Source organism: Phragmites australis, chromosome 4 (genome assembly GCF_958298935.1).
Source record: "Phragmites australis chromosome 4, lpPhrAust1.1, whole genome shotgun sequence".
Classification (NCBI taxonomy): Eukaryota; Viridiplantae; Streptophyta; class Magnoliopsida; order Poales; family Poaceae; genus Phragmites; species Phragmites australis.
Window position 1 is genome coordinate 7,523,139 of NC_084924.1, and position 24,652 is coordinate 7,547,790.

At 40.6% G+C, this 24,652-nt stretch overlaps 2 protein-coding genes across 2 annotated transcripts in view; one reads left to right on the forward strand and one right to left on the reverse strand.

Annotated features, from left to right (window-relative positions):
- Window positions 1-213: 213 nt before the first annotated feature.
- On the reverse strand, window positions 214-2,938 carry LOC133915521 (glycosyltransferase BC10-like). Its single transcript, XM_062358709.1, has 2 exons — window positions 2,129-2,938; window positions 214-1,067 (listed from the first exon to the last, which is right to left on the reverse strand). The coding sequence occupies exons 1-2, from the start codon at window positions 2,654-2,656 to the stop codon at window positions 426-428; spliced, it is 1,170 nt and encodes a 389-aa protein (XP_062214693.1). The 5' UTR covers window positions 2,657-2,938; the 3' UTR covers window positions 214-425.
- Window positions 2,939-6,582: 3,644 nt separating this feature from the next.
- LOC133915522 (calcium-transporting ATPase 3, endoplasmic reticulum-type) overlaps window positions 6,583-24,652 on the forward strand; it is a 32,063-nt gene continuing 13,993 nt past the window's right edge. Inside the window, exons 1-26 of the mRNA XM_062358710.1 lie at window positions 6,583-6,923; window positions 7,035-7,085; window positions 7,175-7,208; window positions 8,138-8,155; window positions 9,407-9,543; window positions 9,633-9,707; window positions 10,681-10,726; window positions 11,029-11,088; window positions 11,187-11,267; window positions 12,415-12,500; window positions 13,327-13,428; window positions 13,627-13,680; window positions 17,216-17,317; window positions 18,096-18,154; window positions 18,256-18,400; window positions 18,570-18,677; window positions 20,127-20,279; window positions 20,380-20,484; window positions 21,236-21,432; window positions 21,707-21,818; window positions 21,982-22,080; window positions 22,154-22,299; window positions 22,984-23,041; window positions 23,391-23,483; window positions 24,309-24,359; window positions 24,465-24,596. Coding sequence (XP_062214694.1) covers window positions 6,891-6,923; window positions 7,035-7,085; window positions 7,175-7,208; window positions 8,138-8,155; window positions 9,407-9,543; window positions 9,633-9,707; window positions 10,681-10,726; window positions 11,029-11,088; window positions 11,187-11,267; window positions 12,415-12,500; window positions 13,327-13,428; window positions 13,627-13,680; window positions 17,216-17,317; window positions 18,096-18,154; window positions 18,256-18,400; window positions 18,570-18,677; window positions 20,127-20,279; window positions 20,380-20,484; window positions 21,236-21,432; window positions 21,707-21,818; window positions 21,982-22,080; window positions 22,154-22,299; window positions 22,984-23,041; window positions 23,391-23,483; window positions 24,309-24,359; window positions 24,465-24,596 — 2,337 coding nt within the window. The 5' untranslated portion in view covers window positions 6,583-6,890. The remainder of the gene's footprint in view (window positions 6,924-7,034; window positions 7,086-7,174; window positions 7,209-8,137; window positions 8,156-9,406; window positions 9,544-9,632; window positions 9,708-10,680; window positions 10,727-11,028; window positions 11,089-11,186; window positions 11,268-12,414; window positions 12,501-13,326; window positions 13,429-13,626; window positions 13,681-17,215; window positions 17,318-18,095; window positions 18,155-18,255; window positions 18,401-18,569; window positions 18,678-20,126; window positions 20,280-20,379; window positions 20,485-21,235; window positions 21,433-21,706; window positions 21,819-21,981; window positions 22,081-22,153; window positions 22,300-22,983; window positions 23,042-23,390; window positions 23,484-24,308; window positions 24,360-24,464; window positions 24,597-24,652) is intronic.

Sequence of the window (24,652 nt, forward strand, 5' to 3'; positions counted from 1 at the left end):
AGATTATTTACTCGCGAGAGTTACGAAAATATTTTTGAGATTAGAAGGCACAAGATTATGAAAATATTTTTTAAAACAAATCTACAATATGATTTAAAGGTTTTCAAACTAAATATTTTGAAAACTATGGTTAATCAAAGTTTTAATAGTTTGACGGATACTTTTTCAAAGTGACGTGTATTTATAACCGAAAAGTGACGTGTATTTATAACCGAAGGGAGTACAGGGTAATAATCCAAGAGGAAATCTCTTGTGACCATTGTCAAGTTCACTGTACAAAGCAATTCAAGTTTTTGTATAATAATCAAATGGAGGGGCGGGCACCGTGTATGTTCTCATCCATCAAGATAAGCCCACATCTCCCCGCATGTAATCCTACACAGATCTAATATCAAAATTACTGACGGCACCTGTTAAAGCAAACATCAACCAAAACCGAGCACAGTGGGCGCTAGCTCTAACAATGGCTCCAATGCACTTGGAGAAAATTTCCGAGCAAACAAGAAGCACATAGTCGAGTTCTGGTTGTTGTATAGACAAGTTCGTCCTTCCCGAACTCTCCTCAAGAATTCCTCCGTGATATCACCCCTACCAAAAGTGGCTGGATGCGCACCGCCTCTTGACCAATCCACCCAGGTAACACTCCTGTTAGCCAGGCTGTGCGGAGCTTCAATCGTGAGCATTGTAGGGAAATAGTGCTCATCAACATAACAATGAGGCCTGCAGAACTCCTTGAATTTTGGGTAGTAGATCGTGTCCTTGACGATTTCAATGGCAAGTTCTCTGTCTACTTCAAACCATTGCGAGCCTTTGCGCCATTGTGTGAGCTCAACCTCAGGGGTCATGTTCCAGTTGTACCGCCCCCGTCCATATGGTCCAGGATCATCAAACGCCATGAGGAAGTTTTGGCTCGAATTCTGGAAGTATCGGTATGTTGTGTTGAAATCAAATATAGGAATGCATGACTCAGACACAAGCACAAACCATTCGTTGGATATATCCAGCAAAGCGTTGGCAAGTAGACGTCTCTCAGCATCACACATGGTCATCTGACCCCATTCTGCGACCTGTGATCAGCACACAAATCAAGCAAGTATGTCAGGGTAACTCAATACCAGAGAGAAGCAGCATAAATTACTCATCCAATTGATCAAACAATACTACGCACAACTATGTTGTATATGTTGGTCCATATGGTTTACATCATCTACCATCACAGTAGAATAACAATCAGTCTATAACTGTGGGGTCCGCAAGAAACATCTATTGGCAGTGGTTTTCACACAGGCACAGTTAATCAAGGTACGTGCTCCCACTTCTTAATCTGAAAAACCAAAACTACAACCTTCTCGATGGTAAACAAATAATCAATGTAGTCAGTGTTTCAGCATTAGTTCTTGTCCATCTTACTTTCATCAGTTTCAACTTCAAAGTGGATGTATTGAGATAACAGAAAGAGCAATCCAATTTTTGGACTCTTAGCTTTTGTAAGTTGTAAATGCATACCGAACTGGAATGGTTGTCTCTTGATAGTAGGTCTGGCAATATTAGAGGCAGTGCTGTGAATCAGCTTCACATCGTGTGTTGATGGAGGGTAACTTGCAATGGTACTTACAGATTCGCAGCACAAAATTCAGCCTTATGGAAAATCAGGAAAAGATTCATAAAAGACATGGATCAGTATCTTCAGTTGTCAAAACATCTGTGTGAATTAGATCAACTTCTTATCCAACTCAGCATCCAACGTTTGCAGTGTTCGGGCATGGTAACACACAAGGATGAAATTACAACTCTACAGGGGATTCCAAGGTGCATCATTCACAGGCTCCTACCTTGAAGTAAGTACCGCCACATTCAGTATATTAATATTCTTCTCAATATAACTGTTCCTTAGGAATTCATTAAAGCTACAGAATAACAGAAACGTAGGTATTCAGTGACCAACTTGTCAGATCACGTGCAAATCGTTGAGGAACAGTAAAGTACAGCTCGATGTACAATCCTAGCACTAAATTGGAGCTTGTTTTTGCTGTCAATCCATTAGAACAGCAATATGCAGGCAAAGCTACCTACCACGCTACCACGACCTGTTTAAGTGAAGCAAAGCAAGAGAGGGATGCGAGCTAACCTTACTGGGGATTTGGCGTTGGTAGAAGACGGAGCCAGAGGTGAAGTTGGCGCGGTAGGAGGGTAGCACGTGCACGTAGATGGAGTAACGCCCCTCGTGCCCGCTGAAGAAGCGCTCCCAGAGCGGCGCAAGCGGCAGCGGGCCTCGCGTGAGGAACATGAAGGCCACCTTGGGCACGCGCTGGAATGGGTACCCGGGCACCCGCGGGGCAAACGACGCGCGCCAGAGCAGCTCCTCGTCCGTCATTGCGTGCCGCACACGCGCGGGGGGGCGGGTCCACCGCTCCAGCCCCTCGGGCTCCTCGTCCGCAGCGGCGGCCCCCAGGCACGGCCGGAAGAACGCGGGCGCGGCCGCCGCCACCGCGTGCCGCGCCATGTACATGCCGACCGCGGACAGCCCAACGCCGAGCAGGAGAAACCCCAGTAACACCTTGAGCATCCCCGACGGGAACACCCTGCCCTGCCCCTGCGCCCCCGCCGCCTGCCTCGCCTCCTTCACGTCCTCCATGGACGCCACCCGCGCCTGCATCGTGGTGGCCGCGATTCGCGACTAGGATCGATCTCGCCTTGGTGGAATCTCCCAGATGCGAGCTCGACTCTGGCATATCTCCAGCACGAGGCCGGATCGAGCGCGCCAATTCGAGGGCCAGCACGTACCAGATCTGGGGGCCGGACCGGGCCGGGCCGGCGGTGATTGGAGTGGTGCGAACTGCGAAGCGGGCGGTGCTGGTGGCGGTGGGGTTGGAGTGGGGGTGCCTCGGGGGACGTGTAGCGTCACGGGTGCGCTCTCTATCAGCAGAGGAGGTGCAGTCGGATGGACCGGTGGACCCGGTCTGCGGAAGCTGTCTATGAGCTTATAGGTTGTCGTCTTGTCAGGTTCCCGTGTGGGGGCGGTGTTTGTGTACCGGGTTTGTGGAGGTTTCGTGAATATCTGACAGAGAATCCCGCGGACGTGGGCCGTGGTTTGCGGTTCCGGTGGTGCTGGCTCGTTGGTCGCACGGCGAGCCTAGCATGTCCTAGTTTATCACCAGAGTAAGTCTATTTAAATATAGTAACAAGCGTGAGTAAAATAAAATTATGTCTAACTCGTAGTTTGAATTGGATTATCTAATTCGTGCCATGAAGGTAACAGGTATAATATTGTATCTATGTATGTGCTCGTCGGGTACTTGAAACTCGTGGGTCACCCACGGGGACGAGGATCGGTAGCTAGCGAGAGGGGAGCTGGGGATGACGATCAGGTATGAAGGTGATTGGGGCGGCCGAGGACAACGCTAAGGGACAAGGCTGGCCAGGGCGATACTCAGGGACGAGGGCAACACTTGAGAAAGAGGACAGTCGAGAGCGGCAACGTGAATCTGGCGCCCAAAGCCAGCTGCATGTGGGCGAGAGGCCGACGACGGGCGGAGCCAGCAGAGGGCAAGAGGCCTGCGATGGGTTAGTGCGGGAGGAAGCTAGCGGCGAGCGGGAGGATCTGGCCGAGCCGGGGTGACGAGCTTGGGTGGCGGTTTCGACCGGGCAGACGACAATAGGCGTGGAGCAGGCACGACCAAGGGTAGTGCTTGGTGACAGGGGCTGGGGCGGCGCTCGATGACGGTGGTCTGGAGGCGGGGTTCGGGTACGACGACGTCTGAGGGTGGCGTTGGGGGACGATGGCCTGGAGGCGGTGCTCAGGTATGGCAATGGCCAGGGATGGTGCTTGGAGATAGGGGCCGATCAGGGGCGCTCGAGGAAGGGTGCGGTCGATGTCAGAGACGGTGACGATGGCCATAACCTCTTCAGTGGTGGAGACGGTGGCATCGGCCTCTATGGTGACGGGCTAACGGTGGTGTGGGAGGAGAGAATGAGAGAATGAGAGACTGAGAGACTGAGGAAACAAGAAGAGTAGGGGTCCTCATGAGTTAGATCGAAGAAAAACAAAACTAGAGTTTTGGACCAACAGTGCTTAACGGGTATACCCGCGGATACCCACAAGTAGATTATAAAACTCGCGTTCGACTCGTTATGCCCGTGAGTAAAAAATCAAACCCACGCACGCGCCCATCGAACACACTACCGTGGGTACCCCGCACCCACGGTAGAATTGCCATCTCTGTGTCTATTGCAAAAGACCAATTTATCAAACTCAGAGTTTCATCTTGGTTCGATTTTTATTTCTAATATGTGAAATTTTTCGCTCTACAACTTTGAACTTTCAAAACAATTTAATATACAGCCATCAAACCTTGGTCCAAAGCATAATGGCTTTCGATGGCATATGATGTTGAAATAAGCTCAAATATGACCATTAAGCTGCAAGTTAGGGCCTGTTGGGATGGAAAGTAATTTAAGAGTTTTGTGGCAATACTATAGTTTCTGAAAAATATTATAATATTAAAAACTTTGAGGTGTTTAGATGAAAACAAAAACTGTTGTTTTATAAACCGTAGTATCTCAAATACTATGGTATTTTTAGAGTTTTAGAAAATTCACTCACAACCTCTTTTTCTAAAACCGAGTTCAACTGATCGCTCCCTGTACGTGCGCATTGCATTGTGCGTATGTCAGTGCATTCTGGAGCACATGATCGTTCCCTAGCTCTGATTGTTACGTCTCCAAATATCTCGTCACAGGCTTAAGTTACGTGATTTAGCTAGGGACGTACTATATGTGATTAGCATCTATTATATATAGGATTGTTTTTCCCTATAATTTCTGTTTATATATATGCAGCCTAGTGCTTCTCATGTGTATATCATTTAGCTTGAATTTAATTAATAATGTTTAGTTCACACCATAGCTATTTCTAAGTTAAATACTATATCAAATACTGCAAGTACCAAACATGTCATGGTTTTTGCCAAAACTGTAAAAACTATAGTTTCCAAAAATTACAGTATTTCATACATCTTAAAAACTGTGGTTTTCAAATACTGTTGTTTTCTAAAACCGTAACACCCAAACAGGCATTGTTTTCGTAATCCGGTTAAAAAACGAGCCTAGTCAAGACTTTAGACTTCAAAAATAAATATTTTTTTCTAGTTTTAGAAAGGTAAGTTTGGGACTCACGTGTTGAGAATGCATCCGAAAACGAGTGCACCTCTACTTTTGTGTTTATATAGCACGTGAAAGTAAAATCATACTTTGTCATGCTAAGATAATGCACAACTAAATTATTTGCCTAAGGTTTGGGCAACTTTAGTTAAGGAACTTTATGACAAAACAGCACAGATGACTTATAAAAATTTGCCAATGACATAGCCAATCAACCATATGGATAGCTAAACTGCAACTTTAACACGGATTGATGAGCCTCTAACCACAACAGCATATGGTGGATGAGATGTAAGACAAATTCATCATGGAATTTGATCCGATCCAGGATTATGATAGATTTTTGTATACATTGGAGATGCACACACGTCTGTGTGGGTGGTTGTGTCATTGTTCAGATGCAATATGTGTTAAGTGTATGGATATGTTGTGTACTCTTTGAAAGAGATAGGGAGATGCATGTTACGACTTACTTTAACACCGTAAGAGAGATGACGATAGCAACATGTAACATTATGTTGGCAACAAAGCAAGTATCTGAAGACAATGATAAACATCAAGCTCACCATAGGAAGGCCACGGAAGGAAAATCTAAGGTATTCAAGGGACTCTATTTACACATTGTCATAGCAATATGTTGTAAGGGTACGTGGCTTTGTTGGTGAGTAGAGTGGATGAGCACCAAGGAAGATTCAATCACTCTGCTATTAGGATTATCACTTGTGATGATGGATAATTAAAAGTGCATCTGATCATGGATTGAAGGATACAAGTGAGACGAGACGGAGGACCAATCACAGATATATATAGAGAGGGTTCCATTACGAGAATGAGATGATATGATTTTTATGGGAAGTGACATAAGAGATGGTAGATAAAACTTCATATCAATACATATGGGTAATTTGTAGTGGAGTTTCTCTCGAAGCAATCAGGTAGCTGGCTGGCATAGTCTAAATCGTGTGCTTTGTTGTCCTATATTTATATGGGTATTTTGTAAGAGTTGTGATGATCTAATTCTTGACTCTACTGTTGTTAAATAAAGATCTAGAATGAAAATTATGCATATAATAAAATTACTTTTATTGTTATATATGTCTACTAACATCGGAGAAGAAATATATACATAAATATCTTTTACTATAATTTTTCTACTAACATCTTCCTGTTTTACTTTGGAAAACTAGCTTCACGAAGTCCAAAAAGTAGCACAACCTTAATTCAAATTCATACGAACTTCTGCAATACAAGCTCATCGAAACGCAAAACAACCATCTGATCCGTAATTTGTGTACAAGGTTATACATTTACTCGAGGTTATCAACTGAAGCTGAAAACAAAGTGATCCAGATTTGGTGAAAGCCCTGTGAAGGCGAGCAGTGGTTAGACAAACTTGCAAGAGAAAGCGATGCCAAATTGCCAACCCAATCGTGCATGGGTCGCTTGCCTCTCACTTCACCACCCCATGTGTTCTTCCCCGCGGCCGCACCAAAAGGTTATCGAGAGCAAACGCGACCGCGGCGTGTATCCCGATTTGCAAGACCCCACCAGTCTCCGGACACCGGTGCGGTGCGGCGCGGCCGTGACCGTTGCTAAACACCGCAGCCGAGCGGCGCAAACCCGATCACTTCTCCCTAACCGCACCCCCTTCCCAGCTCGCCCCGGCCTTCTCTCTGCCGGAGCTCTTCACACCTCGGCGTCCCCGGAGGCCGCGCCGGCGCCGTCCGCCCATGGAGGACGCCTACGCCAAGTCCGTCGCCGAGGTAACGAGCGCCTCCCGACTAAACCCCGTTCCCCCCTCGCGTGTCCATTTGATCCCTTCGCGCCGCCGCCGCCGCCTGCTTCTATGGATCTGATCGCCCCGCCGCTCGCAGGTGCTCGAGGCGTTCGGGGTGGATTGCACCAAGGGGCTCTCGGACTCGCAGGTACTGATCTGAAGTGTATTGCTATGTGAATTTCGGTTCGGGTAGGGGTAATGGGGTTGGCCTGATTTGGTTTTGGTATCTGTGCGCAGGTGGAGCAGCACGCGAGGCTCTACGGCAAAAACGGTGAGGCGTTTCGGCTTCTCTACGCGTTTAGATTATTCGTTTTCTTCTGTTAGGGATTGACTGGTTTCAGCATCAGACATATTGAACGCTAACACAGTGTATGCGTGTCGATATGTTTATAGTTTTACTATATTGGTGAATTCGTGTCTCATAGAAAAGGTAACATGTTATGCATTGGAGTTAGGAGCTGAATTGGGAGAGTGATTTGAAGGTTATACCACATGAGAGTTTTTTTCAGGCAAAAGCGTGTTTGTTCTGGATAAACTGCTTTGCATGAACCAATGGACTTATGGAATGCATCCTCCCCGTGTTCATCCAAACAATGAGTTTTGTAATTCACACAAACCAATCAGCTATAACCCCGTTGATTTTTGCAGCTTCTGTGGCTCATTGCTAGTTAGTACTGTAGTAATTAGTGCCTAATGTCATCTAAACTCAGGTAATTTCTAGACAAGAAAAGCTACTTCCCAGGACCTTGCTCAGTGAGGGCTAAAATCACTCTACCATTTCGCACCTTATCAAATGTTTGGATAGGTTTGTCATAGAAAAATTTATTTGGGAAGTAATGTCACAGCTCACAAGCATTAACTACTCTGATATCTGAATCAAATAAGGATGTCATTGTTAAGGGGCGTTAGGACAAAACCATGGAATGAGTCAAAATTTTATGCCATGGGGCACGTTAGTAATGCTGATCTAACTGAACTATAGGTTCGATGCATTCGATCTAGTTGGAGCCCCCTGCTATTTTATCAGTTCAAAGTTTCAATTGTAATGATCATTCCTCCACAGAAAGCATCAGTATTTGTGTAGGTGGTGTGTTTATGTATAGTTATTTTTGCATTGCATTATTCACAGATTTGATCCTTACCATTTTCTGATGCCTATCTGATTTGTATTCATTGTTTTCATGCATGGATTATGTCCAGTGCTTCCCCAAGAAGAAAGTAAGTTATCACTCCAAGTTCCGCTTTTATTTTGTATGTCTTGCAGTACATTACATATTACCTGTATGTTTCATTTTCAAGAGTGTTAACCATAAGATCAAGATCCATATTCCCATATTTTGTTTTCTGTGAGGACTCATCAGGGGGTTCGAGCCTACCTGAAAATTTTACTCTCATTCTGTATTCCCGTATTTTTATTACCATTGGAACACAAAACTGTTAATGAGCTTCTCTATCAAGAATCCAAATATGTACCATTTTCTATCATCTATGAAAGCACGGCATTAGCTCTAATTTATTGCTCTGCAGTTGTGTAGTCCACCCACATTGTAATTCTGTAGAATTACTTAATGAAATAAGTTTCTTTTTTTACTCGTTGGTGGCTTTGTTGTTGTTTATGTATCCTCACTGCAAACAGCACTGGAAAGCAACATGAAAAATCTTAATTAAATAAGTTTTTAGGAGGAGCAGAGTGCGAATCTACAACATAATTTGTATCCATACAAACCAAAGAAGTAATACGTCCACCCTGGCCTTGAGGAATGTCTACCAATGTCTGTTTATCATGGATAATTTGAAATGTTCCATGCTGTGTCTGCATCATTTGGTAACTCCCATCCAAATTGAATTATGTACCTTAGCTGATTACTTGCTTTCGCTAGCTTTTTGGAAGTTCACTAGATATTCTTCTTGGACGTTCAAAGTTTTGTGGCCTAGATATTCTATGGTTTGCGGCCTCTGTCCTTTTCTTTGCCTCAGGGGCAGCACTGAAGTTCACAATACTAACAAGATCTTGCTTTAGGAGGATTTTATGGCAAAAATTTAAATATTTGGAAAATAATGGTAGCAGACAAGATATAACCATCGGTTTACACTTTATATCACAATCCTTTTTTAAATAATGTGTTACTGTCGCTATTTTCTTTGTTTTTTTATTTTATAAAATAAATCTCTTTCATAATATGGTGGTTGCGTCGTAGCATACATGTACAAATGCCTTCCTGCTTTGTTATCTTTTATTATTTGCTAATCACATGCCTGTGTATGCACAAGGCACATCTGCCAATTCTGGGATATGTGTCTTCTGAACTTGATTTAATTAAGACTAACTTTTCTATGGACTTCTTAGGTCACCCTTATTTTTGTAAAGCCTACATCTTTGATTCCTTCTTCTTTTTCTGTTTGCTCCTTGAACTAGCAAATTCGTATACCCTTCAGTATCCATCTTTTGACATGGAACTTCTTACCCAGGTACTCCCTTTTGGAAGTTAGTTTTGAAGCAGTTTGATGATTTACTCGTCAAAATATTGATCGCAGCTGCTGTGATCTCCTTCCTTTTGGCTCGAATGAATGGTGAAACTGGATTATCAGCATTTTTAGAACCATCTGTAAGTTGATAAGTTTTGTTGGATATATCCCGTTGGTTGAAAATGACTTGCTGGTAATGAATGACTTGGTGCTTTGACCTACATTGTAGGTCATCTTTATGATACTGGCAGCAAATGCAGCTGTGGGTGTGATCACTGAAACAAATGCTGAAAAAGCTCTCGAGGTATCTTACTCTAAATAATGCCTTAATGCTGTGTTTTTAGCTCTGAGGTTGTGGTTTCCTGCTGTATGATTGGTTCTTTTTGGGTACATTTTACGAGATTGTTCTGTGGCTTAATCTTTGGCCTCCCATGTATCTTTGTTTCCCCAGAAACAGAGCTATATTAAATAGAGGTGGAACTATGGGATGCTCTAAAACCTACTGCCTTTTCTAGTCACCTGGATGTTCCCCCCCCCCCCCCCCATTTTTTTTTCTCGAACGCGTAAGAGAGCTGTGTGTCATTTCATTAAAGAAGAAAGAGCAAACAAGTACAACACCAAAACCCTTGCAACCCCCCCCCCCCCCCCCCCCAAGCAAAACACACTAAAGTAAAGAAACCTAGACTTATCCAAATAACAGACTCCGGAGGTCTTTAGCCCTAGCGGCACACCATAGTACCAAACTTACATTCGGAGCATCCCCATTGAAGACACAACCATTGCGGTGTTTCCAGATTTCCCAGGCAACAAGGATTATGAGAGAGTTGAGGCCCTTCCTATGCTTCTTATCAACCATCTTGAGGGCGCGACACCACCAACTAGAGAACACAGACACCCCTGGCTGCGGAGTCACCAAGTGCATCCCGACCTTCTATAGGACAGCAAACCACACTTGTCTTGCAAACACGTGTGACACCAACAAATATTTGATTGATTTGTCAGCCTGATCACAAATATTTCCCCCTGGTTATATTGTCTTTCAAAATCCTACTCTGTTCTATTTTTTTAAGCATTGGGAGCACTTAGGTTGGTTCTAATTATTAATCCTCTAATGTTCATTGTCGCATAAGTGATTGCTTGTATGCATGGTGTATCTAAACACCACATGCTAAAATTTGTTAATTGCATTTCCTTGCATTCTTTGACTCAAATTTCTAGTGCAATGGCCAACGTTTTTTTACCATCCATGATGACTTGTTTTAATGAAAAATCTGTAGGAGCTCCGGGCTTATCAAGCTGATATTGCAACGGTGCTGCGCAATGGTAAGCTTTTGCAATTGATTGTTACATCTCATTTGTATTTCTTTTGCTCACCTAAGGGCGTTCTAGTCAACTTGCCACTACGCTCTCTCTGGCCTCTGGAAATCATATTTTGATTGGTGTGGTGTTCAGGGGCCAATTAACAGTTGCACAGTGTTGACCATGAAAACTAACTTTTAAGAGTTTCCACCAGCAAATATCACAAAACTCTGATGTCCAGGAGCCCAATTTTCCAATATTAACATATGTTTTTTTGTCATAGATGTTTAGATGGTTTGTACATTTGTCAATGTTGAATTTTGCAGGCTGCTTTTCTATACTTCCAGCAACTGAACTGGTCCCTGGAGATATTGTTGAAGTAGGAGGTACTGTCAATTGCTCATCTGGTGATTTCCTTTTAGTACCATGTCTTTTAGCAGTGTCCTGATGTTACTTGGTTGGTGCTTGTTTTCTTGTCGATAAGTTGGTTGCAAAGTTCCGGCTGACATGAGAATGGTTGAAATGTTAAGCCACCAATTGCGTGTTGACCAAGCAATTCTTACAGGTACTTTTTTCCTTTTCTTGTGCCATCCACCTATTCATCCTAATATGAATTCTGAAGTTTAATAGTTTAATATCATAGTACGACGTTTATGTACAGAATAAGAGAAAAAGGCCATTCCATTTTTGCATACGCATACTCTTCGTTCACCTTGGCTATCACTAGAAATGTTATGTGTAAAGTGTAATTATGACAACATCACTATTTATTGGTGATATCTGATGGACCCAGATAATACTGGCTTATAATGTTTCATATTTCTTTTAAATATGTTTGATTGATTTTTCAATGAAGTACGGAAGTTATGTCTGGTCTATAAGATATCTGTAAACCATGGATAAACCTCCTGGACACCTCAAAAAGCTATTATGGATCTTCTAGAGCTAGAGTTCCATTGACCGTTCTTGGGGCAGTATTCATTATTTCACTGGCTTACTTGTGCTAGCTTCGATATGGCTTTTGTTTCAACTTGATGTAAATTACTTTTGAGTCCACTGCTCGATTACATGTAAGAAGCGTTACTTGTTTTTGAAAGGAAAAAAAATCCCATTTTGACCCTTGGAATTTGGACACTTGTCTTTAGAGGTACCAACCATTTTAGCCCCTTGACTTTTGTGACTAATCCAAAAGATCCTATAATCATTCACATAATTTTGGACCCCAAATAACATGACAACATGGTTCTTGAAACAATGAATAAAATGGGACCTGCAGAGAAAGTTGAAGGGCTAAAAATGGGACACCAAGAATGTTTGTCCTAAAATGGTCCTTCTCTAAATAACATTATTAAATGACATGTTTGGTTGCTAAAATCAGTTGGAGTCAACCATTTGCTCTGTATGAAGATATATATTTTTTGCAAGAGTTAGGGAAAGAAATAATTATAACAACTTAAATTTTCATCACTTTGAATGATTTGTCTTCAGCATTTCCAGTTTGGCAATAAAAAATGGCTAATTTGGCCATTTGTCCTAGAGTCATTAGTTGATCTTCTGGAGCTCCTGGTGAGGCAGTAGTTGTTGCTTAATTCTTATCCTTGATGAGCTAACTGCATGTGGTCACAGAGCAATCTGTATGCTGTATAAGCTCAAACATCAGTTATTCAAAGTATACTTTTTTTGCTTATGTTGCGGACTTATGGTTTGACTAGGGGAAAGCTGTTCAGTAGCTAAAGAGCTTGACTCAACTTCAGCAATGAATGTTGTCTACCAGGACAAGACAAACATTCTTTTTTCTGTAAGTATACCATACTGGCAGTGGCATTCAATTTGGTATTGTATTTATGGTACAGCCGAAACCTCAAAGTAAAGCTACTTATTCCTTTCCTTGCCTGACTGAATGGAAATCATATGCATCTCATGATCTGGTAATGATATGTTTAATCTGTTATTTTCTATGCTTTTTTGCATAAACCTTTTTGTTAAAGGCTTCTAGTTAAAATTAAGCATTGTACAATAGCAAGAAAGTTTCTAGGAAACAAAAGGAAAGCAATTTTATTAAACAACCAATCTGCCATGATGAAAATGGGGTGACGTTAATTGGACTGATTCATTGGAACTAGAACTTCATTATGCATCATAAAATCATGCAAGTTGTATGATACACCATATATAATTTCCCCATTTCTTTTTTCTTGTTTGTGAAAATCTTGCTTACATCTGCATGTCTTGCTCCTTTCTTCAGAATCATTGAAGCATGTTCTGTCGTTTATCTTCTTCTTCTTAACATCTTCATTGGGAAACTCTAGAAATATCCATATATTGTGAATAAAAGCAAGCAAGCCAGATTACCTTCCCTGCATCCCCATTTATTTGATTAATTTTTTTGGTCGTTGCATGATTCATGATTGTTTTCTGAAACCATATTGAAACAGCAGCAGTTGAGATACTTAACATATCCACAATAGTAGATTCTTGAGTTTGTGTAGTTCATATTCCTGAAATGATGTTCGAATATGCACTTTTTTTAAAAAAAATATCTGCATCATGCCATCATTGCAGTCGTCCAGCATTTCTTGTGTTCCTCTGAGACTTGTATGTTGTCCGCTGTTGTTGTTTCCCAGGGCACTGTTGTTGTAGCTGGTAGAGCAAGAGCAGTCGTTACTGGGGTTGGTTCTAATACTGCAATGGGAAGTATACGTGATGCTATGCTGAGAACAGAGGATGTAAGTAGTTAAACGTTCATAATTCCTGTCACTCATGCCTTTTGTGAGAAATTGAGCTATGTGATTTCGCTTCATTCTAAATGTTTCTTGCTTTTATGTTGGAACTAGTATATCTATTGGCACTTTGATTAATGATGGCCTCGTCCCCCGCTTGTACAGATTATTCTGCTTACAGCTAATATTCTCACAAAATTACAGGAAGCGACGCCTTTGAAGAAAAAGCTTGATGAATTTGGTACATTTTTGGCAAAGGTGATCATGGTTCTTTTAACAAGTTGTGAGTAGTTTTTTTCCTGCCAAAAAACCAAGGAGTACTATAAAATTTACCACCACCACCACCACCACCAGTCTTTGTCCTAGAGTAGGCTAGAGATGAAACCCATAAGATCCAAACTAAAAAGATGACGAGAAAACATGACGAGAAAACAATAATGATAATAAATGTACTAGTAATAGTAAAAAAAGTAATAATTGTACAAGGAGACTAATGTATAAGTTATGGTTCTAGCGATTGCTAACTTCCACACTGTTAGGATATACATTCTCCGGGAGGATAGCCGGGCGGCATCGGCTGCTAGAGGAGGGATTATATCATAAGTTGGGGAGATATGATATTGGGGGAGACCTAGAACAAGGGGACTAGGAACTAGATTGGTTTCTCTTGCTTGATACAAATGGTGGCAACAACGTGTCTTATATAGTCCTACAAATACCTCATTTAAATCTAATTCTAACTTATCTCTAACTTTTATCTGATTTAAACTAATCGATCTCTAATCTTATCTCTAACCGAATCTGATTCAAACTAACAAACCAATCCAACTAACCCTATTACTAACTTATCTAATCTCGTACTACAACACCATGCATGAACAGTACCGCATGTGAACAGTAATCCCAACACCTAACACGCGCTTCTATCCGTAGATAGTTCTTTAGGGATATTCTATTTCTTCAAGTCTCTCTTTACAGACTCCTTCCATATTAGGTTTAGTCGACCTCTTACTCTCTTCACACTACCAGCGCGCCTCAGTATCCCGCTATGCATACGTGACTCTAGAGGCCTCCGTTTGATATGTCCAAACCATCTCAACCGATGTTGGACAAACTTTTCTTCAATTGACGCTATCCCTTATCTTATCACGTATATCATTATTTCAGATCTGATTCTTTCTTATATGGTCATAAATCCATCGCAACATATGCATCTCTGCTACACTTAATTATTGGACATGTTGCCTTTTAGTTGGTCAACATTCGGCACCATACAACATCACATGTTGAATCGTCGTCCTATAGAACTTATCTTTCAGCTTTTGTGGCACCCTCTTGTCACAGAGGATGCCAGAAGCTTGGCGCCATTTCATCCATCCAGCTTTGATTCTATGACTACCAACTTCATCGATATCACCATCTTCTTGTAGCATTGATCTCAAATATCGAAATGTATCCTTGGGAACCCCCTCTCCATTGAGACTTAACATCTTCTCCTTCATGCCTAGTAGCACCGAACCGAAATCACACTTCATATGCTCGGTTTTGGTTCTATTAAATCTAAAACCTTTCGATTCTAAAGTATATCTTCACAACTCCAATTTCCTATTAACCTCTATCCTACTCTCGTCAACTACCACCACATCGTCAGCAAAGAGCATACACCAAGGGATATCTCCCTGAATGTCTCTTGTGACCTCATCCATCATCAAAGCAAATAAATATGGGCTAAAAGCTGACCCTTGATGTCGTCCTATTTTAAGAGGAAAGTCATCAGTGACACCTTCATTTGTCTGAACACTTGTCACAACGTTATTGTACATATCCTTGATGAAGGTAATGCACTTTGTTAGGGTTTTGTGTTTCTCCAAGGTCCACCACGACATTTCTCGGTAATTTGTCGTAAGCCTTTTTGAAGTTAATGAATATCATGTGCAAGTCCTTTTTTTGTTCCCTATATCTCTCCATAAGTTGCCTTATCAAGAGAATTGATTCTATGGTCGACCTCCTAGGCATGAAACCAAATTGATTTTTAGTAATGCTCGTCATTCTTCTTAGGGATAAATGCAAAAACCCCCCCAAAAGTCACTTGGATTTTGACTTTCCCCCCCAAAAGTTGTTTTGTTGCAAAAAACCCCCCAAAGGTTTGATTTTGTTGCAAAAACACCCCTAAAAATTCAATTTTTTTTAAAACAAATCACAAAAAATTCTAAAAAAAACTAGAGACAATTATAAGACCTTTTGTGAAATTTGTTTTCAAAAATAATATCCTTTGCATCATATTTCATAGAGAGTAAGTTTGAAAAAAAAGAAAAACGTGCAACTCATTTATTAATTCGAGTTAAATGCATAGTTAATTATTTACTAATCCAAAAATCATGAAACAAAATTTTTTAGTCTTCTTACATGATCCTCTATCTTGTAAAAATACATGAAATCTTGAAATAGTTATTGTAACGTGCAGGATTCAGTAGATGGGTTGCAGATAGATTAATTCATAACTAATCCATAACACCCCCAAAATTAGTGAAACCACTTTTATTAGTTTACTTAAATAATTATTTGTGTAGGAAAAATAATGGTAGACATGACAAATTTAAAATAACATGAGTTAATAAATGAGCTGCATATTTTTCTTTTTTTTCCAAACTTCCTCTCCATGAAATATGATGCAAAGGATATTATTTTTGAAAACAAATTTCACAGAAGGTCTTAGAATTGTCTCTAGTTTTTTTTAGAATTTTTTAATGATTTTTTTATTTTTTTGAATTTTTAGGGGGTTTTTTGCAACAAAGTCAAACTTTTGGGGGGCTTTTTGCAACAAAACAACTTTTGGGGGGGAAAGTCAAAATCCAAGTGACTTTTGGGGGTTTTTTTTTGCAGTTTTCCCTTCTTCTTATGCGATGCTTAATAACTCTCTCCCATAGCTTTATTGTATGGCTCATAACTTAATTGCACGGTAATTTGTATAGCTTTGAATATCTCCCTTATTCTTGAAGATTGGAACTAATATATTTCTCCATTCTTCAGGCATCTTGTTTGACCCAAAAATTAGGTTGAAGAGCTTAGTTAGTCATGCTATCGCTATGTCTCCAAGACATCTCCACAACTCAATGGGGATACTATCAGGGCTTATTGCCTTGCCTCATTTCACCCTTTTTAAAGCTTCCTTGACCTCAGCTTCATGAATCATCCGTACAAATCATCTGTTGGTATCATCAAAAGATTCGTCCAGCTCAATGGTAGAGCTCTCGTTCTCCTTGTTGAACAATTCGTCAAATTACTCTTGTCATCTAGTCTTGATCTCATCATCTCTCACCAGAAGTCGACTGGTCCCATCCTCGATACATTTGACTTGATTGATGTCCCTTGTCGTACTTTCACAGATCTTAGCCGTCTTATAGATGTCATTTTCTTCTCCCTCTGTGCCCAACCGCTGATAAAGGTCCTCATAAGCCTGACCCCTAAAGTGAAATCATGGAAATATTTAATGTATCGTGAGACGGGCAAAATTTAAGAACCGAGAAGCATTATTTTTATTTTTTCCCTGGATCTTAATAGTTAATGTATCAAGAGACTGATGAGAATTTAAGAACTGAGCAACATTAATTTTAATTTTCTTTCCTGGATCTTAATAGTTAATTTATCACTAGAAGGTGCAACGATAGTATAGTGCCACAAAAGATACATGAAATATTAATTCACTGTGAGTTCCTGTTTTTGTTCCAGGCACAACATATTGTGAAGTTCAAATATTTTTTCTTGAATCTTCATAATACATTTTTCTTTTCAGGTGATAGCAGGGATATGTATTCTTGTTTGGGTTGTAAATATTGGACATTTCCGAGATCCTTCTCATGGTGGCTTTGTTAGGGGTGCCATCCACTATCTTAAGGTATTTTGTTGCTCCTATGTTATTTCAACTTACATACTATCTTCTTTGTTAGGTTGAGCGATTGGAAAAATATTCTGTGAAATGCTATCAGCAGAACTGTGCGTGTTAAATATCAAGCCTAAATGCAGAATGTGGCCATGCTGGTTTTTTTTTTGGGACCGCATTTGCACAGTCTAGTAGTTGGTTACATTATCTAACCTGATTATAGTTGACAATCTTCATCTTTCATGAAAGATAGCCGTTTAGAGCCAGTTACCACTTTTCCCAAATGGACTGAGTTTTCTTGTCATTTGTTCACGAAAATTATGTCTTTCCTTTTGTTATTATGTTCTATGGTAGCATGTATAATGATGTTGTTTTTCTTTTTAACTCTATGACAAGCCTTAGCTTAGAGTTAGTTGACAACCCTCAGTATATGTTAGCGATTGCAAGATGTTGTATATTGCTGTTTATAAAAGATAACTACATTGTTTGGATATGATTGATGCTAGCAGTTTTTGCTCAAGTTCATATCAAGTCAACTGACCCAGATGAGATCATGGTTTACACCATCAAAGTTAAATCTGGTCATTAAGTGCATTACATATTATGCATCGTTTACAAATTAGCAACAGCTGCTAATAGTTCACCTCTGTAGACACCATTTTAGTTGATTATGTAACTTACTGCTTTATCTGTTGGTGTATGGTCAGATCACTAGTACTTACTCATTTGTATTTTGCACCTGATATTGTTTTTCTCAAAAAGGATGTACTTTTTGTTGCTTTTCTTTTGATAGGTAGCTGTTGCTCTTGCTGTTGCAGCCATTCCAGAAGGTCTCCCTGCTGTGGTAACAACGTGAGTTCCCTGACAAACAGAATTTTGGTCGAAGTGTGGCGCTATACTCTGTTCCACCTCGAAGTGAACCTCATCAAGCATTTGCTTGTTTTTGCTTCTAGGTGCTTAGCTCTTGGTACCAAGAGAATGGCTCGCTTGAATGCCATTGTTAGGTCCCTTCCCTCTGTAGAGACATTAGGATGCACAACAGTCATTTGCAGTGACAAAACTGGTACTCTCACAACAAACATGATGTCTGTGTCAAAGGTGATATACTTCTCTTTTCTGTGGCTGTTTCCATTACACTTATCCTTCTTGCATATACAGTATGTGGAGCTGAAATACGATATGCTTTTTTAATTAAAAATAGTCTGTCACACTAGGTTGATATACTTGAATTCACTGCATGACTTAAAAAGTGTCTTTTACATCCCAGGTGTGTGTTGTGCGGTCTGTACACCAGAGACCAATGACTGATGAGTACTCTATTAGTGGAACAACATTTGCTCCTGATGGTTTTATATATGATGCTGGTGGATTGCAGGTAAATAGTGTATTCTCCAGGTGTCATCAATTTTGGGATCCCTTTAGCGCGAAAATCTGAAACCTGCATTATCCAGAAGAAGTTTTGCTTTCTTCAGTGTGGGAAAAGAAAATTTCCTGCATTTTCTAAAATATACCACCTGGCACCTGAAATGGCCCATCTATAGTCACAGGAGTTGGGGTCGATGGTGCGTTCCACGACCCTGGGACGTCGTCCCAAATCAAGAGTCAGAGTCGAACATGGTCGAGGTCCCATTTGAGGTTGGGTCGTGTCTGGGCGGACGAGGTAGAGAGGGCGGCGGACGAGGAAGGTGAGGAGGATGGGTAGAGCTCGAAGCTCCACCACCAGTGGCTCGGATCCCACTAGATCTGTCACCGGCTAGTGAGGGGAGGAGGGAGGTTGGCCACTGGCCGCTCGGATCCTGCCGGGAAGATGACGCCGGATCCGATGGCGGCGTTGATTGGGCTGGTGGCATCTAAAACAGGGAGAGGGAAGAGGAGATAGAAATGGAATCGAATGTAATCTCGAGCGAGATGATGAGGATGGGTACTCACTAGGTTTCTCTTGCTCGCCGCCCGCACTTGGCTGCCTCCTCTGCTCTTCCTGCGCCGCCGCCTCCGCTCTTCCTGTGCCACCGCTGATGGATGGAGATGGAGCAAAAGATGGAGGGGAGAGCCCTGGAAAGGGACATAGAGGGGTATTATGGGCTGAAACTGCACATCCAAATCCACAGGGGAGGGTCCTTCCATCCTTGGCACACCTTTTACAACCCCCCTCCCCCCCCCCCTCGCAAAAAAAAAAATTTAGCAATATAATCTCAAGTATGCCCTTGTCCATGGTTAACATTGGGTTTTTTTTCCTTAGATTTGGTTCGTAGGTAATTGTCGTGACCCTTGACCCGATGCTTCGTACTGGGGTCATCAATCCGGAATCCTTGGGATCACGTACCATGTCGTGAATTGTCGTTCCGAAGAGGTATACCCCTTTCGTACCCCATTTTCTTAGGTGTTGACCCACGTCCCTCAACCCAGTTGATCCGGATTTCTGGTGACTATGGACCCATCACACCCCTCACATAGTCACATGGATTGTCTTAGTCTTGGATATTGCTTAGCAAAGTCCAGCTTTACTGGGGAATTTGTCGCATTAGGTAGTGCATTTCATACCCTTCTAGAGGCTGAGTTTAATACGAAGTTTTTCATCAATCTCTACACACTACCTCAACCCACCAAGACAAGTAGTATTAAGCCATCAGTCCATCACCGATGGTCTAATTCCACTACAAGCCCTTTTGGATGTATACTACTCGTTACTTTTAGGCAACCTGTGAAAAACTCAGGTCTGCGATCTCACCTCTGACCCACTTAGGTTATTACGCAGGTGTTTGTTCAAGTTTCTTTTGGATTTAGGGCCTTATGCACTAATTTGAGGGACTTTCATCTGTTACAGCTGGAGTTTCCTCCTCAATCCCCATGTCTCCTTCATGTAGCTATGTGTTCCGCTCTTTGCAATGAGTCCACTCTACAATACAATCCTGATAAAAAATCTTATGAAAAAATTGGAGAGTCCACTGAAGTTGCTTTGCGTGTGCTGGTGGAGAAGGTCAGTTACTATATATGGATCAACATATCTATGTAATTTTGCTTGTACGGGAAACATTAACTTCAATTTAATGTTCATTGTGTGCATTAAACCCTGCTAGGTTGGCCTTCCTGGTTTTGATTCAATGCCTTCAGCCCTGAACATGCTAACTAAGCATGAGCGTGCATCATACTGCAACCGTTATTGGGAAAATCAGTTCAGAAAGGTTATTTTCCTCATCTTGTTTGGATTGCTATATTTCTTCTGTACTACAACCTTTCTGTGTTTGTAACTCCCTTAAAGATTGGCATTAGGCATGTTTCCCCCTCATGCCCATTTTCTTAAGGGAATGTCCTTGATTATGAACTCATCCTGTCTTGAATATGTAGGAATTTGGAATGTGACTCTTGTTGTAAATAGATAAAGTAAATAACTGCAAGGTTTTCAAATGCTGTTTGGAAATTTCTGGTTTGATGAATAGATTAAGCATTTTAACCGCTTTAATCACTCTGCACCTCACTCACTATTCCCTACCAAATAAGCTCAGTTCCCCACATGCATAGGCACCTGATGGAATTTGCGGATTCCTGGACTGTGATGCTATTGACATTGCTCTCGTTATAACTGTTTGCAAACTGCTTTAGTCTTTCCACGTTATGTTTAACTGATTTGTGTTAGGCAAACTTACTATTTAGTTGCTCAGGAATATTTAACTGCTTGATACTGTATGCAAGGGCTTCTAAAGTTCCCACGGGGTCACCAGTTGTTCCTTCCATATTCTGGAAGGTTTCAACTGTTTCATTACCTATCTGCATAAACATTAAGTTGATATACTCATCTTAGTGCCTTGATGATATCACTTTGAGGCAAATCTTTCTTCAGATACATATAACAAGTGCTTTTCTTTACATTATATTTCTTCAGATTTATAGTTTCAATATTCATTTTTTTTCTCTATTTTCTGATTTATTCTTTAGATATCCGTTCTAGAGTTCTCCCGAGATCGCAAAATGATGAGCGTCCTTTGCAGTAGAAAACAACAGGAGATTATGTTTTCAAAAGGTGCCCCTGAAAGTGTAATGGCCAGATGCACACATATATTGTGCAATGATGATGGTTCTTCAGTACCATTGACTATAGACATTCGTAATGAGTTGGAAGCTAGATTTCAAAGGTTGGCCTTTTTCATGTGTACTCTGTCTTCAGGCACTCCATCTTACATGTTCTTAATGAATGTTACTAGAATATTTGAATATCCAACTCATATCAGTGTATTTAACAATAGTTCTGACACTATTTCTGGTGGCTAGAGCCCTTGATACTGTTTAGTGATTATGTTGTTCAATTGTTCACTTTAGTGTTATAGTAACTTTTTTTTTATGTTGAGTGCTTTAGTAATATAGTCTTCTGCTTTAGTATAAATATGATAAATGTTCCCAAAACTCCAGTTTTGCAGGAAAAGATACCCTAAGGTGTTTAGCATTAGCATTAAAACTAATGCCAGCTGGTCAACAAAGTATTTGCTATGATGATGAGGCCAACCTCACATTTATAGGATTGGTATGGCTTCTCACTCTCCTGCTGCTTCCTCTCTTCCTTTGCTACACTCTTCTACATTCTTTCACTTGCTCTATTGTGTTTTGCCTTTTGAAATGAGATATCAGTTTCTGTTTAAGATAATAGTGTAGTTATTGATGAATCCATTTCTTTTGCTACTCGTTAGGTTGGAATGCTTGACCCACCAAGAGAAGAAGTTCGGGATGCTATCCACTCTTGTATGTCTGCGGGGATTCGTGTTATAGTTGTTACTGGGGATAACAAGGTTGGTGAAATCTTGGCCTATTTTTTTTGAGAACCTTTGCTATTGGTGAGGAAATGAATATGCGCTATTTTAGTCTACAGCAGAATCTCTATGTCGGAAAATTGGTGCTTTTGAGCACTTAGATGATTTTGCGGGGCATTCATATACAGCATCAGAATTTGAAAGATTGCCTCCTTTGGAAAGGACAAACGCATTGCAAAGGATGGTTCTGTTTTCCAGGTGATTTAGTATCATTATATTCTAGAAATTCAGGACATAGCTTTTTTCCTTTGAATGGGTAATGGCACCATTGTCAATTTTCTCTTGAATCGTGAACTTAAAAAGTACAATGCAAAATGCCAAAGGATTATTTTGCTGGATGCAAAATGCTTCTGTCCAGGCCACCCCAGCTCATTGCTGATGAATTTGTCTATGAGTTTAAATTTTTGAAGCTATCAGAATTCAGTGCAGGTACCTCTGGTTTCATGGGGTGAGAGAAAAATTTCTGGTTAAAAATGGGAATAAGAGGCCAATCCTCGTACTATGTATCATAGTTTGCTTGCCATTGTTCAGGCCGTGAGAAAAGGATTGATCTTATCAAGAATTTATCATGTCTGAGTCAAGCTGATTTTCTTCATTTCAATTCCATAAGTCTATAATATGTCAGAACCACCTCTGAATATGAAAAACGAGAACTAGCAATCTCAACCCACTAGGTTGGATCTGGATGGTTCAGATCAAACAAAGCAATATGGCAGTTACTCATAACCTTTTTTTGCTTAATGTTGAGCTTTGTGAAAGATGAGAGAAGATATTTAAGCTGATTAAATCATATCAAAATATGAAGTCACTAGCGATGGCCGTATTCTGAGTTCTGTACTACCCTAGTGCCTTTGTTAACCTTATAATTTTACTGGATGTCAGAGTGGAACCTTCTCATAAGAAGATGCTTGTTGAAGCTTTGCAAACACACAATGAAGTGGTAAGCTTGTACACTTATGTATGATTCTTACCTGTCATCAAAATGCACCATCATGCTTCTTTATTCGTCAGTGATGGAGCCAGAGCATTATATCTATGGGGGTCTGATACACAACAACAAAATTTTGTGGGATCTATTCCTTTAAAATCTCCTGTTATAACGGTTTCTCTGAATTATTGCATGGCTAGGTATTTTTAACATGGTTCAGCCACTGTTACCTAGTTGTCATGGTAATTGATAAATCAAAGTTGTTTTAATGGCCAATGAATTGATCCCTATATTATTCATGAAGTAACTCGATTTACACAATAAATCATGTACTAATTTCTATGTTCATTTCCTATGCAAGGTTGCTATGACTGGTGATGGCGTCAATGATGCACCTGCCCTAAAGAAAGCGGATATAGGTATAGCAATGGGATCAGGAACCGCAGTTGCAAAGGTATTACTCCCTCCATTCTTTTTTGTTTCTAGTCCTAGGTTCCGTGTTGTCAAACTTTCTTAACTTTGACCACTAATATGTTCAAATCTCTCAACAATTGTATATGAAAATAATACTATTAGATTCATTCCTGTTCGTCGGTGTCCTACACCAGTTTGGTACTTTGTTTATCTTCTCCTTTAATGAAATGAAATGCAGCTCTCCTGCGTTTTTGAAAAAAAAACTATTAGATTCATCTTTTGAAATTCTTTCATAAAAATATAAATTTATTAGTACACATCAATAAAAAGTTGCATAAAGTAGTGGTTAAAGGTGCACCTCGAAGACCTCAAAAATTCAATAATTGCAAATAGAAGTACCACTTAGAAGTAAAACAGGGGAGTTAGTATATTCATTTTTTTTTTTGCGTTTCCGTTCCTTTTTTTTTGTAAGCGTTTCCGTTCCCTTTTTTTTTTTTTTTTTTTTTTTTTGTAAAACTGGCTCCTGGGTGTTGCACTGGATTGGCGTTGCTGAAATGCCACAAGACGTTATTTTGCTAGCTGATGGACACACCAAATTTCTGGTCATTTGCTCCACCCAACTAAAGGAGGCTTTTCTTGAAATTTTTGTATTTCATTTGAGCAGTGAAGAATGTCCATTTTCACCAGCAAATGACCATGATTTGCTGTGTCCATCTAAATAATCTTTTGCTGTGCGTCTCAGCAAATGCCAACCAACAAACCAAATGAAGTGCCTTGTAACCAATTTTGCCCTTTCTTAAATCTCCATTTGTTATGATGGTTGTTTCTTTGATTTAATACACTTGTATTGTTTTTTCTATCTCAGAGTGCTTCAGACATGGTTTTGGCGGATGACAACTTCGCTACAATTGTTGCAGTAAGATTATTTTCTCATTGTATGACATGTAAATAATGAAAACCATTGGTTGTTATTTTCAGACAATGATCTTTACCCAAACCCTGTATTACCATTTGTTCATAGGCTGTTGCGGAGGGAAGAGCCATATATAATAACACCAAGCAGTTTATCCGGTACATGATCTCATCAAATATTGGGGAGGTAGTTTGTATTTTTGTGGCAGCAGTGCTTGGGATGCCTGACACACTTATACCTGTGAGTGGAAACCCTCTCTTAATTGCGACTAGTTTCCTTGAGATAAGACTTGTGTA

Bases quoted from the DNA above. Each gene is read 5' to 3' on its own strand.
- LOC133915521 (XM_062358709.1), bottom strand. From the start codon at position 2,656: ATGCAGGCGCGGGTGGCGTCCATGGAGGACGTGAAGGAGGCGAGGCAG. The intron at 1,068-2,128 runs GTTAGCTCGCAT...TGCTGATCACAG, and splicing joins AACGCCAAATCCCCAGTAAG to GTCGCAGAATGGGGTCAGAT.